Below are 13,605 nucleotides of genomic sequence, written 5' to 3' on the forward strand. Positions count from 1 at the left end.
AACAAATCCCCGACAGAAAACTGCTGCCGGGTTCTATTTATGACGTGCTGACACAAATTTCAAATGGTTTTCAACGCAGAGAGTAAATCTGCGTCTCATTCAGAGCTTCTGCTGTTTTTGTTTTGTGCAGATGTTTTATGTAGTATAGTTTCACAAAACTAAAGTCAGAGCATTCTATTTTTGTTTGTCTAATTTAGATGAAAAATCTGCTCATGCTGCATGTGTGCAGCATCTTTGGATTGTGATTCAAATGCAGTGGTTGCCTCTAATTTTGAATGGAAAGAGCACAGGCAAAGCCTTAGTTAAAGGCAGAGTAAGGGATTTCAGGTAGCCAATGTTTATATTTGAAATCACCAAAACAAACACGCCCCTACCCCAAAAGGGTCTTGCCCCTATTTTGATAGCTCCGCCCCACACATACGTACGCAACCCAGGCAACGATTAGTTCTGTGAAACAAAGCAAAACCAATGTTACACCGTGTCTATGGACGTGAGCGGCGCGGCGCAACAAATCCCGACAGAAAACTGCTGCCGGGTTCTATTTATGACGTGCTGACACACATTTCAAATGGTTTTCAACGGTCGTTTGATCGCGTCCAGTGTAGGCAGACTTTAGCTGTTGTAGACACGGTGTTACTCACCTATTGAGAAGAAACAAAGCAACCTCGGCGTCCGATCGCAGGCCTCCGCTCCTTGAGTTCTCTCCAGCGCTGGAAAGCTGATCCGATATTTACACGGGTCCTACTTCTTGCCTTATCGTTCCGCAGACGTTTTCCTCTTTTGTTTTTTATCCGCCATCTCTATCTTTCTGTCGCTCGGCTCGGCTAATGTCCGTCCCATGCACTGAACGCGCTCTCCTCCACATCATGAGTAGACACGCCCCTTATTGCTGATTGGCTACAAGTTTGTTTTGCGATTCGGCCCGAATCAGTTTTTAAAGCGTTTTTGAAAAATCACTTACTCTGCCTTTAATTTCTTATTTATTTGATTAGATTTGGGGTTTGTTTTAACATTTTAATTTAGTTTTGTTATTTGACATTTCAATTTCACAAAGAAATGTGCAGCATTTTGTCCAAGTAATAATAAAAGGACACCTTTTCATTAATAATTTGTCTTAAATCTAATTTTGTTTAAAAAAAATCTTGAGAAAATCGTATTGTGAATCGTATAACTGAAAAACAAAATAAATTCCCTAGAAAATGCCATACCTCCAAGCAAATTTATAAAAAAAAGAAAACCCAAAGGAAACTACTTTTAGCCTGTATGTATGTTTAGACCTGGTCTTTGCAAAGCACATTTCTTGTTTGCCTTTGTTTGCCATTTTTGTCAGCATGAAGCGATTTAAAAATGGAGATCTGAAAGCTTTGGATGTTTTTGTTAGTTCATGAGCATCTGTCATCCTGCTTGTAGCATCAGAAAGATCCAATTCAAGGCTTCCTAACTACAGCGTTCCTTGTTTACTCTCTTTTGCTTTTCAACACATTTTCTCCCTTCATGCATCAATGGCAATGTCCAAAGCTTCATTATCAGAGAAAAGTTTGAGTCAAGTAGTTTCTTTTAAAGGCAGAGTAAGGGATTTCTGGTAGTCAATGTTTATATTTGAAATCACCAAAACAAACACGCCTCTACCCCAAAAGGGTCTTGCCCCTATTTTGATAGCTCCGCCCCACATGTACATACGCAACCCAGGCAACGATTGGTTCTGTGAAACAAAGCAAAACCAATGTTACACTGTGTCTACGGACGTGAGCGGCGCGGCGCAACAAATCCCGACAGAAAACTGCTGCCGGGTTCTATTTATGACGTGCTGACATACATTTCAAATGGTTTTCAACGGTCGTTTGATCGCGTCTAGTGTAGGCAGACTTTAGCTGTTGTAGACACGGTGTTACTCACCTATTGAGAAGAAACAAAGCAACCTCGGCGTCCGATCGCAGGCCTCCGCTCCTTGAGTTCTCTCCAGCGCTGGAAAGCTGATCCGATATTTACACGGGTCCTACTTCTTGCCTTATCGTTCCGCAGACGTTTTCCTCTTTTGTTTTTTATCCGCCATCTCTATCTTTCTGTCGCTCGGCTCGGCTAATGTCCGTCCCATGCACTGAACGCGCTCTCCTCCACATCATGAGTAGACACGCCCCTTATTGCTGATTGGCTACAAGTTTGTTTTGCGATTCGGCCCGAATCAGTTTTTAAAGCGTTTTTGAAAAATCACTTACTCTGCCTTTAATTTCTTATTTATTTGATTAGATTTGGGGTTTGTTTTAACATTTTAATTTAGTTTTGTTATTTGACATTTCAATTTCACAAAGAAATGTGCAGCATTTTGTCCAAGTAATAATAAAAGGACACCTTTTCATTAATAATTTGTCTTAAATCTAATTTTGTTTAAAAAAAATCTTATAAATAAGGAGGATGGGGGGATAGATAAAGCAGTTTCAGAAAATGGATAGGTCCCAAATAAAAAAGGAAATAAATGCAAGTGAAACTAATAACATTAGTCAGTGTTGGGTAAGTTACTCTAAAAAGTAATTAATTACTCGCTACTAATTACATCTTCAACAGTGTAATTAGATTACTGTACTAATTAATTACTCTCTATGAAGTATTGCATTACTTACTAATACCTAAATCCTATATCAGCCTTGACCAGTTAAATAATACAAGGATAGACATGAAACTGATCTTTTAATTCTTTCAAATAAATAGTATAAATTTGCATAAATTATACTTGAACAGTATTTAAAGGGAGAAGGTTACATTAAAAACATACATTTTAACATCAGATGTTAAATTTTGATGTTAAATAATCCACTTTTGTCTTAAATATAATCGTCAACAGTCTATAGTATTTAACGCAATTACATTAGAAGTAGCCTAACTGTAAGTGAATTACATAAAAATTAAGAGTAATCCCATACTTTACTTTTTCAAGGGAAAAGTAATTAAATCACAGTACTCAATTACTTAGTAATGTATTACACCCAACACTAAACTAAAAACGAGACATAAAGTGTAGTTATCAATGCACAATCAGTGCATATTATGTGTTAATAATTACTAAAAATTGCTGCAAATATAGTGAAACTGCTGCCTGTCCCGATTAAACCCATTCATACAGATTGACAGAGCGGAGTTGTTTGGAGCTATTGAGAGCTCCATGAACCACGTGACCGAGTGGCGGCGAGATCAAAGCATGTCTCAACTCTGTTTCTCAATTCTCCTGTGTTTGCGTAGGTTTATAAATGATTTACTTTACAAATCTGATTAAATCTGCATTCCCAGATGAACGTTATAATAAACCCAAACTCACAACAATATGCAGAGATGGAGTTGGAGATGCTCCACGCATGTAATGATAACAGTTAGTGTGGTGCAGCATTTACTGAACGGAGCCGCTCTGAGACGCAAGTAGCCTACTTAACCTAGACACATGTAAATAATTCAAGAGCATATATTAATCCTGCATCACATATATTTATTTAATTGCATCGTAGCGTTTGCGAATTCACAATAGCATTATGCTTTATCCTCAATTCTCCTGTGTTTGCGTAGGTTTATAAATGATTTACCTTACAAATCTGATTAAATCTGCATTCCCAGATGAACGTTATAATAAACCCAAACTCACAACAATATGCAGAGATGGAGTTGGAGATGCTCCACGCATGTAATGATAACAGTTAGTGTGGTGCAGCATTTACTGAACGGAGCCGCTCTGAGACGCAAGTAGCCTACTTAACCTAGACACATGTAAATAATTCAAGAGCATATATTAATCCTGCATCACATATATTTATTTAATTGCATCGTAGCGTTTGCGAATTCACAATAGCATTATGCTTTATTATGATTTTAAAATGGGTTTAATATTTCATGCAGCCTTGGAAGACGGTCTAATAGGGTATATGTCGAACGTCACCTGACCAAACCCGGAAAACAGGGCTGTGTTCAGCCCTTTATCTACTTTTAAGGCATCTTGAGTAAAACTGCGTCATATTTAACGAAGCTTATGCAAAATGCTTGAACCGGAAGCGACGAGAACCGGTTAACAGAATACGGAAATCTGTTGCATGCCCTGCGTCCCAATGTTCGTACTATCTATCCTAAATAGTATGTGAGTTTAAAATAAGTGTGTCCCAAAGCATAGTATGTTGAAAAGAGTATGCCAGAAGTCCCCGGATGGTCTACTATTTCAGGTAGATTTTTGAAGTGTGGATCCATGCACACTCTGATGGCTAATATTACCCACAGTCCATTGCGCTTTGACGAATGATTCGGTTCAGAACTACAAACACGAATAAAAAACGTTAAAAAACTACAAACATGGCGGATGTGCGTGACTGACGGTTAAGTAGAGAGGTTTAGATAAAGGGGCTTGAGTTACTAATACTCAACATTTAACCTGTTAACATTTTTTATTTAATGTTATCTGTGTTAGGATATTTCATCTACAACAACAATGTGAACTTTTATAAACATCCGTTTGGCCATTAACTTTTAAATGCATCATTATACAAAAAAAATAGTTTGACCATTAACTTTTAAACGCATCATTATACAAAAATATGAGCAGAGTTCTCCGCATAAAGACCCACGGCTGGCAGATCAACGCTACTTCTTTTGTCTCCAATAAGGTAGGAAGTTAAATGAAATGAAATGTGGAGTATGCTGTGACAAGATGATTGACTGGCCGTTTTACAGTGACAGGATGCGTGTTATTATGCGACAGAGCGGACCGTTAAAGACGCAATTGTATGACGTTATAGTATGTCTCAAAGCTTGCCTACTCTTCTACTACACACTCAAAAGTGAGTACTTTTTCTTCACCAAAAGAGTACATACTTTAAGGGCGTAGTGTAAGTAGGCACATTGGGACGCAGCAATGGATTCTCGTCCATGGAATGCGCCACTTCCGGTATTTTGCCGGTTACTCGACACAGGCAAATGCAATCAAGGATTTTTTTAAATCGAGTACTCGTATTGAATCGGGGAATCGTGACAGCCTCAGTTTTCTAAAGAATAGGGTATATGTCTAACGTCACCTGACCAAACCCGGAAAACATGTCTCATTGCTTCCGCTTGTTGGAGAACGTGCTAACAGCCGTAATAAATAATAACGATATGGACTTTTAAGATAATCGGTTAAACTAGCTAGCTGTTTTTATTGTTGACGTTTTATAAATTTATGTAAATGTTAGTGAAAAGAATTTAAAAAAAAAACTTTTAGGTATTCCACATATGTGATGGACATTGGTTATTATAATCTTTGCTATCTACTTTGAAGGCATCTTGAGTAAAACTGTTTCATATTTAATGAAACATATGCAAAACGCTTTAACCGGAAGCGGCGAGACCAGGTTAACAGAATACGGAAGTGTCACGTTCGCTACTGTGAGGAGCACGGAGCGAGGAACGAGGAGACGTGGAGTAAACTTCAAAATGAACAGGCTTTAATAAACATTAAGGAGCCAGGAACACACACGTAGCGGGGAGAGATGAACATTCAATACCGGACAGGAAACAATGGGCAGAACACACTTTATACTGGAACCGACACTGGAGCAGACTCATGGGCTCGAGCCAACAGTCACTTCCTCCTTAAATTCCTCCCTTGATTTGGGGTTAAGGATTGTGCAGCTTTTAGCTGAGGGCTTGAGAGTGAACCGACCGGCGGGCTTGACAATGGAACCACCGGTGGGCCTGACTTCGGAACGGCCGGCAGGCTTGACTTCGGAGCAGCCAGCGGGCTTGAAAGTGCCGCGGTCGGCGGCCTTGACTGAGGAACGGCCGGCGGGCTTGACAACGGGCTGGTTCTGGCTCGGGGCCGGACACTCTCCAGACACCGGAGGTTCCTTTCCCTCCAGCTTAGTCCTGTGGTGTCTGGGAGTTCAACGTGGCGGTAGCAATTCACCCCGATCCTGAACAGCGAGTTGATGGTGGCGGCGTCCAATGCCGTCGTCACGGCGAGCCCGCAGAATTCCCAGGCGTACTCAACGAAGGGGAGATCCCTACGGACTAGGGCGGCGAACCGAGCAGTGGTTTTTGAAGAAAGCATACAGAATGAGGCTCTCCCCCGACTCTGACTCAAAGTTTAATTTCTTTAAATACAAAACACCAAGAAAGAGTTACTTTTAATTGACAGTTGGCATCCCGTTTCTCTGCTTAACAATGATTATAAATTTGTAGTTCTTATATTTGCTAAAAGACTCAAATCTGTACTGGGTTCTGTAATAGATGAGACACAATTTTTTTTTTTTTTAACTAAAGACACATTGTTAATAAGGTTGGTTCTTGATTTATTAGATTATTCAGACTTGATACAGGAGGACCGCTTCATTCTTTTCTTAGATTTCTATAAGGCATTTGATTCTTTTGGGGATAGGTTTTGCAGAGTATTTAAAACCCTTTACAATAATGGAAGCTCTTTGATTAAATTAAAGAATGGCACTTCACTTCAACAAGGTTTAGTTTATCTAGAGGAGTCAGACAAGGTTGTCCCATTTCTCCCTATGTATTTCTTCTTTGAGTGCAGCTGTCAATGTTTGTTTGTGAAAGCGGTATTCGGGGTATCTGTATAGCGGATCGAGAAATAATTATTAGTCAATTAGCAGATGACACCACCTTATTATTAAGAGATGCTTCCCAAATCCCTATAGCATAAATTATATAAAACTTTTCTCTGAAGCTTCAGGTCTTAATCTAAACATAAGTAAATGTGAATTAATGTCTATTAAAGATTGTACAGCACCCACTATTTATAATATTCCAGTTAAATCTGAAATTATATTTAGGCATTGTGATTACTAAAAATCAAGATAAGAGATGTACCTTGAACTTTGACCCTGTTATAATAAAAGCCCAAAGAAGATTTAACGCATGGTTGCAGAGAGACTTGACTTTGAGAGGCAGAGTACTGCTTGCTAAGGCGGAGGGCATTTCCAGGTTTACGTATGCTGCATTCTCTCTATATGTGGACAACAAAATTTGTAATTCAGTCAACAAAATCCTGTTTAATTTTGTTTGGAAGAACAAAATCCATTATATTAAGAAGTCTGTAATATTGAACACATATGAGTATGGTGGGTTGAATTTCCTTGATTTCTCTTCTTTGAACAACACTTTCAAAATTAATTGGATTAGGCAGTCTATGTGTAATCCAAACTCAATCTGGGAATTTTATCCCTCATTTCTTCTTTTCCAAATTAGGTGGTCTCCCTTTCCTATTGACCTCTAATTATAATATTTCTAGAATCCCTTAATTGATCTAAATTCCATAAGCAGTTATTACTTGCATGGTCATTAATCTTTAAGCACAACTTCTCCCCTCACTGGTACTTCATTTGGAACAATCAATATATTGTATATAAGAATAAATATTAGTTTTTTAGTAATTGGTTTGAGAAAAACATTTTGATTGTTTCCCAGTTATTTAGCTCAGAATGTCTTATTTTAAGTTATAAGGAATTTTTATGTGAATTAGATTTTCCAGTAAAATCGCTGTTCCTAAAGGAGTTGTTATTCTTTTAAGGGAGTCTGTTAGATCATCCAGCACTTTACCTATTTCTTTAGACCCATTTGAAATCCCGGTAGGAAAACTATGCTTTTTTGTCACATCCTTTATCACGTAACTATAAAATTAGATCTCACTTTCAAAAGGAGCTTGGAACAACTCCATATGTGGGGTCTTATTGGAAGAATTCGGTTGATCATATTGATTGGAAAAAAGTATGGACTCTGCCTTTGAAATACATAATGACTAACAAGGTTAGAGAAAATTCATTCAAATTGTTACACAGAATTTACCCAGCTGAAGTGTGTATGAAAAGGTTTAAATCAGACATAGATACAAGCTGTTCTTTTTGTGGTGCCCCTTCTGGGATTGTCCTCATACACAGCTATTTTGGATTTATTTTTTCTAATGTTATTAATCGCAATGTTCTCCCGGGTTTCTCTTTGTTTATTAAGGATGTACTGTTGAGCTTCTTTAATATACAAAAAGATAAAATGAATGAATACTTTATTATTAACCTATTATTACTTCTTGCAAAATTTTCAAATTCACCGCATTAAATTCACTCATCACAATCCTTTATTTATTATTTTTTAAAAAGAGGTTCAACAGTATATCCAGACTATTTAATCTTCCAAGAATCTTAAAGCTCTTAAAAGTTAACTTATTTCACCTTTTTTAATTAATTTGGTTAAAGCGGTGTTTTGCTTGTAATGTCACTTCTTTGTACTTTTTTATATTTTCTGTACTTATATTTTTGATACCTTTGCATTAATAAAAAAAAAAAAGCATGCTACTCCCAGGACAGAAATTTGGGGGGAGTGTGAGAAAACAGAAGCCATTCGCCCTTATTAGAAGTTGATGTATGATTTTGTCAGAGAGTCAGAGTGGCTTTATTATTATTTCAGCTTTACACAGCAAAAAAAAAAAAATCCTGCACATATTAATTCAATTAATTAGACTAAAAAGTGTTAAATAAGAACTAAAAAGAAAGGAACTAAAAAATAAGAACTAAAATAAGAATTGAACTTATACGCAGACTAAAGTGCATGTGTGCATACCTGAGTTTGAAACTGATATTTCAAGATTTAAAAAATAAAATAAAAATATAGAGATCATTTATTCAGTTGATCACCATACAATAGGGCAGGATAGACTGCAAGTGAGAGGAACTAAAAATTTGTTTGCATTTGCGTGGAGCCTCAAAAGGACAGTGCAGCCCAAAATGAAAATCATACTTTACTCACCCTCATGTTATTTCAAAACTGTCATTGTAAAAAAACAAAAAAACAAAACACAGATATGGTATTAAAATTATTATTTTTCTTTGGCTAAAATATCCCTTTAAGGTTGTCCACATTGAAGTATTGGAATAAATATATTTGAGAGGCAAATAAGATGTGCAAATAAAATGTTCCAATCTTGTCCCTGAGGAACAAAACAAATTCACGGGACTCTCTATTTTATAATGTTTCTTCAGCTTTCTTGTTCTCCATTCATCTACACTTGAAAAACACTCTCCTACTGGTTCAATTTCTTTAAAAACTGTAAACATCATATTTTCAATTCACTGTATTTAAGAATGATTTTTTTCTCTCTTGTGACAGGCTAAAAGGGTAGCATTCAGTCTGTTGTTGGACCAATATCTTTATTTATTGAAGATTAATTAAAATTACAATATTTATTCATTTCCAAACCTTCTCTTGTTTTATCCAGAACTCCTTGATGTTGATTCATGGCAGGGCACAGCAGCTCTCCTTCTTCAGACCAGGCCTTATATCTGGCTGTAAAGTACAGACTAGTCCTAAAAAACTGAAAAGTCATAAAAGTAGTTCCAATATAAAGTGCCGTTAAAGTGACAAGACTCAAAAAGAGAAATATGTGACTGTAAGCTTCATTTAAATACTGTAAACAAGTGTAAGCTCAGCAGAAATCCCCTGAAGATGTAAATGGTGCTCCACATTTATTTGGGGAGAACGCTGACTTTTCACCACACCACTCAGATGATTTATGTCATAAAATCAAACCAATAAAACAGGATGGCACTGAGGTGTCAAAACAGTTTGACTCAAGTATTGCATAACCAAATATTTCTCTTAAGACAAGACCCAAGTGAGGTAAGCTGAATTAAACAAGGGAGGAAGAACGAAGGAAGTTAATCCCTTCAAACAAATGTAAAATTCAGACATTTCTGTAACGCATTACAGACCTTAGTCTTACACAATCCAGGGTAGGTGTCATAAAGAGTAATTTTTTCTTGTTCAGAATTTCTGTCTGAATGAATAGAATTCCATTTGTATTGTAAGGGAAAAAATCAACTAAAAATGAAAATTCTTTCATTTACTCTCCTTCATCTCCTTTGAATCTCAGGCCTTATTACTTTCTTGCTTCCAAAATAGCCTTACAATTGAAGTCAATAAAAAAAAAAAAATCTTAAATTTTAGACTTGGAATAGGCTATAGTGCATGAGGTTTATTGATTTATGAATTATGCAATTTATTATGCTTTTGTGTTAATTTTTTAAAAGTTTATCAGCTCAGTGTAAACATTCTTCTAAATTTCCACTTTTTGAGTAACAGATGAAAGAAGGCTTAAATGCACAATATGTAATTTTCGCTGCTAGAGGGCGCTATTCAAAATAAACAAATAGACAAAGGCGTAGCTTGATGACAGTGACTGATCACTTTCTTAAAACAAACAAACAAAAAATCTATATACTTTTTAACCACAAATGCATGTCTTGCACTAGCTCCTCAATGCGCGTCCGCTAATTCACACATTACGTAATCACATTGGAAAGGTCACGCGCGGTTAGCTCTTCGTCTGTATACTCCGGTTCAAATAGGTAGGGTGAAAAACTCATTTTCTCCAACTTCAAAATCACCAAACATCGATGTTTAAACTTTTTTTTAAAGGGCATTTGACTTTCTTTGCACGTTCGCTTTGTACACTGGGTCGGTACTTCCGCCTACGTCACGCATGACCTTTCCAACATGACTACGTAATGCGTGAAGTCGAGCTAGTGCAAGATGAGCATTTGTGGTTAAAAAGTATAGAAATGGTTATTTTTTTAGAAAATGACCGATCATTTCACTAGATAAGAACCATATTCCTCGGTTGGGATCATGTAGAGCCCTTTGAAGCTGCAATGAAACTGCAATTTGGACCTTCAACCCATTGGCCCTTTGAAGCTGCAATGAAACTGCAATTTGGACCTTCAACCCATTGGTCCCCATTGAAGTCCACTATGGAGAAAAATCCTGGAATATTTTCCTCAAAAACCTTAATTTCTTTGCGACTGAAGAAAGAAAGACATGAACATCTTGGATGACATGGGAGTGAGTAAATTATCAGGACATTTTTATTCTGGAAGTTAATTAATCCTTTAACTAACTGCACTTGAATCTAAAAAGTATCGCGAAATGAACCTCAACCAATTGCGCACTAAAATTCGTCATTATGTTGATGAAGAATTTGGAAGAGGGCTATATTAATGACTTCTTTTCATATGCTGCACAAGTCTATTACTTGAAAATGTAATCTTTTGCAGGTTTAGCCTCAGTCTCGCATATCTCTTTTCGTACAACTTGCTTCAGTTCTATGGACACACATGGATTTTCACAAACATGACAGCCAGATTTCTCTCTTTTGGGGAAGGTAAGCAACAGTTATGAACTCGCTTCTGAAATGTCTGCTCATGTAAATAATCTGGGATGTTAAACAAACCCACAGTTTATTTACATCTCTACCAATTGTACCCAAGATGTTATTTGAGAAATACTCAAGTGGCTGTTTAGAGTTGTGTAACAACCAAAGCAGAACACTCTTATGAAAGAGCTCATGACTTCCACACATTTCAGAGCTTAAAATATTACTTTGCATTTTTAATGGATATAATCAAGTGAAACAAAGCTCTTCTGATAACTTGTGTTTTGTTCTTAGATGCCCAGGCTGGCACCTTCTACTTTGTGGGCGTTATAATGGGCGCTTGTCAGCTTCTGTCTTTGTTGGAACTGTTTCATATTGCAGATGGTTTTGAGGAGTGCAGACTTTTCCCTCGCTTCATGCAGGTAAAATATAAAGACCATATTTACAGTAATAAATGTACAAACCTTGAATTTGCACAACTGTACCTAAGATGTATAAAAAAGAGCTCATTTAAAATTTTTTTTTTAACTTTCAAAATCTAGTTTCTGTTTTTGTGATATTATGAAATGTTTCCCCAATTCTGGCTGTAAATCATAATTTAGTCAGAAGGAAGTGCATGTAGTGCATATAAGGAAGTACATAAAAATGTGTCCAATTTAGAGCTATAGGGTTATACCGTTTTTAAGCTACCTGATTTCTATTCACCTTTATTATTCATTAATGCAGTTTTCCATTTATAGGTAATGCAGAGAAATGTCCTTCTGTTTCTCCTCATCAGTCTGGAAGAGTTTCAGAGTAAACCAGTCGTGTGTGTGCAGTTTTATCTGTGGAATATACTGGGCCTTCTAAGGTTTGAGTCTTTTGTGTTTGCATGCAGGCTTCTGTGAGTAATTCTGAAGGTCATTATTATCTTTACTCTTTGTAATAACATTTATAAACAGTTGCTGGTAAATTCACTGTGGCATCAATATAGGACTTTCAGTAGTGCCTTGAAGACCTAATATACTGTAGGTTTTGCAACAGAGCATTCTGTCTGTAATATTTTTAAATTTTTTTCCCCCCTACAGGTATCCACATGAGTTATTTTGCCTTATAGGCACACCATATTTTAAAATGCTATGGGTGCATCAAACACTCTCGATCCCAGTGTACTTGCTGTCTGCTGTCACAGAAGGTAAAATGTGATTATGATTAAAATAATATTATTTTGGATAATATTCTCACAATTTGGGAAAAATGTAAATGGCCATCACATAATCTTTCCTAATGCTGACCAGCTAACTTTGAAAATATAAATTAAGTGATCAAAGCAGAATATGTTTTTTTTTAATCAATTGTATGAATTATTATTATTATAATTTTTTTTCAAAAGTCATTAGTAGACATGTTTTCACCTGTTTGGTAGACACTGTAGATAAAAAGGGTAAAAATAACAATACTCCTATAAAATATGAGATATTCTCATAAAACCTAAAAAATGAATGCTCTTGTTTTTACAATAATACATAAAAATTAAACATTTCTCAACCTTCTCAACATTGAAAAATAGTTAAGGTTTAATATCCATTTTGCCCTTCTTTAAACAAATAGTGTATAATTATGAAAGTAATTATTATATAAACAATCCATCTGTTAAATATTAACAATTGATAAACTATGTGCTAAGACTGGTTAATTTATGTTTAGTGGAAGTTGAAATTTAGCTTAATTCATAAATTTTGTAAATTCATATGTGAATACAATAGTATGCATATACACAAAATATTTTGAACAGTTTAAAAAAAAACAAAAAAAACATTTAAATTTTCATGAAGTCATGAGTGGTTCAGCTGATTGTCTTCATCTCACTGTTTTGAAGGATCCAGTTTAACAGTACTACTCTTGCTGAAGGAAAGGAAGGAGGATCTTGAGAGCTGGAATAAGAAACTGAAGAAAGACTAACCAGAGAAATTATCAGTACAGGTTCTCCTATTCACCAGTGCCAAACATTTTAACCTTAGGAGTATTATGTTGGAGGCGGAGTGGCTTGTTGAACTCCGCCCTGTGTCGAAACACAATTATGTTTGTTTGTTCAGTGTTACAATTGTAAGTATTTACAGTTTTTCTGAATTGCTAATACACATTTCTTAAAACCATCACTCTTTTTCTCAAAACCTTAAACACATATCCAAACCTTCAAACTAAATTCACAGAACCCCTGACAGTTCTGGCAAAATCAAACAATCGCTTCAAAACCATTTCACCTGTACTCAAAATCAAACAAAGCTTTCAAATCATACACACATTAGTCAATAATATACACACTACAGATCATTCATTAGACACTACATCAAAAAATGGAGAACACAGTGTCCAGTGCAGGGGTGCCCAAACTCAGTCCTGGAGGGCCGGTGTCCTGCAGAGTATAGCTCCAACCCCAATTAAACACACCTGAACCAGCTAATCAA

General features: G+C 36.2%; 1 protein-coding gene across 1 annotated transcript; it reads left to right on the plus strand.

The window, feature by feature from the left end:
* Positions 1–11,027: 11,027 nt before the first annotated feature.
* On the plus strand, positions 11,028–13,099 carry hacd4 (3-hydroxyacyl-CoA dehydratase 4). The gene is made up of 5 exons (XM_016543065.1): positions 11,028–11,167; positions 11,453–11,580; positions 11,899–12,008; positions 12,226–12,332; positions 13,017–13,099. The coding sequence occupies exons 1-5, from the start codon at positions 11,137–11,139 to the stop codon at positions 13,097–13,099; spliced, it is 459 nt and encodes a 152-aa protein (XP_016398551.1). The 5' UTR covers positions 11,028–11,136.
* Positions 13,100–13,605: the final 506 nt, after the last annotated feature.

Source organism: Sinocyclocheilus rhinocerous, unplaced genomic scaffold, assembly GCF_001515625.1.
Source record: "Sinocyclocheilus rhinocerous isolate Xijiao unplaced genomic scaffold, SAMN03320098_v1.1 scaffold1841, whole genome shotgun sequence".
Lineage (NCBI taxonomy): Eukaryota > Metazoa > Chordata > Actinopteri > Cypriniformes > Cyprinidae > Sinocyclocheilus > Sinocyclocheilus rhinocerous.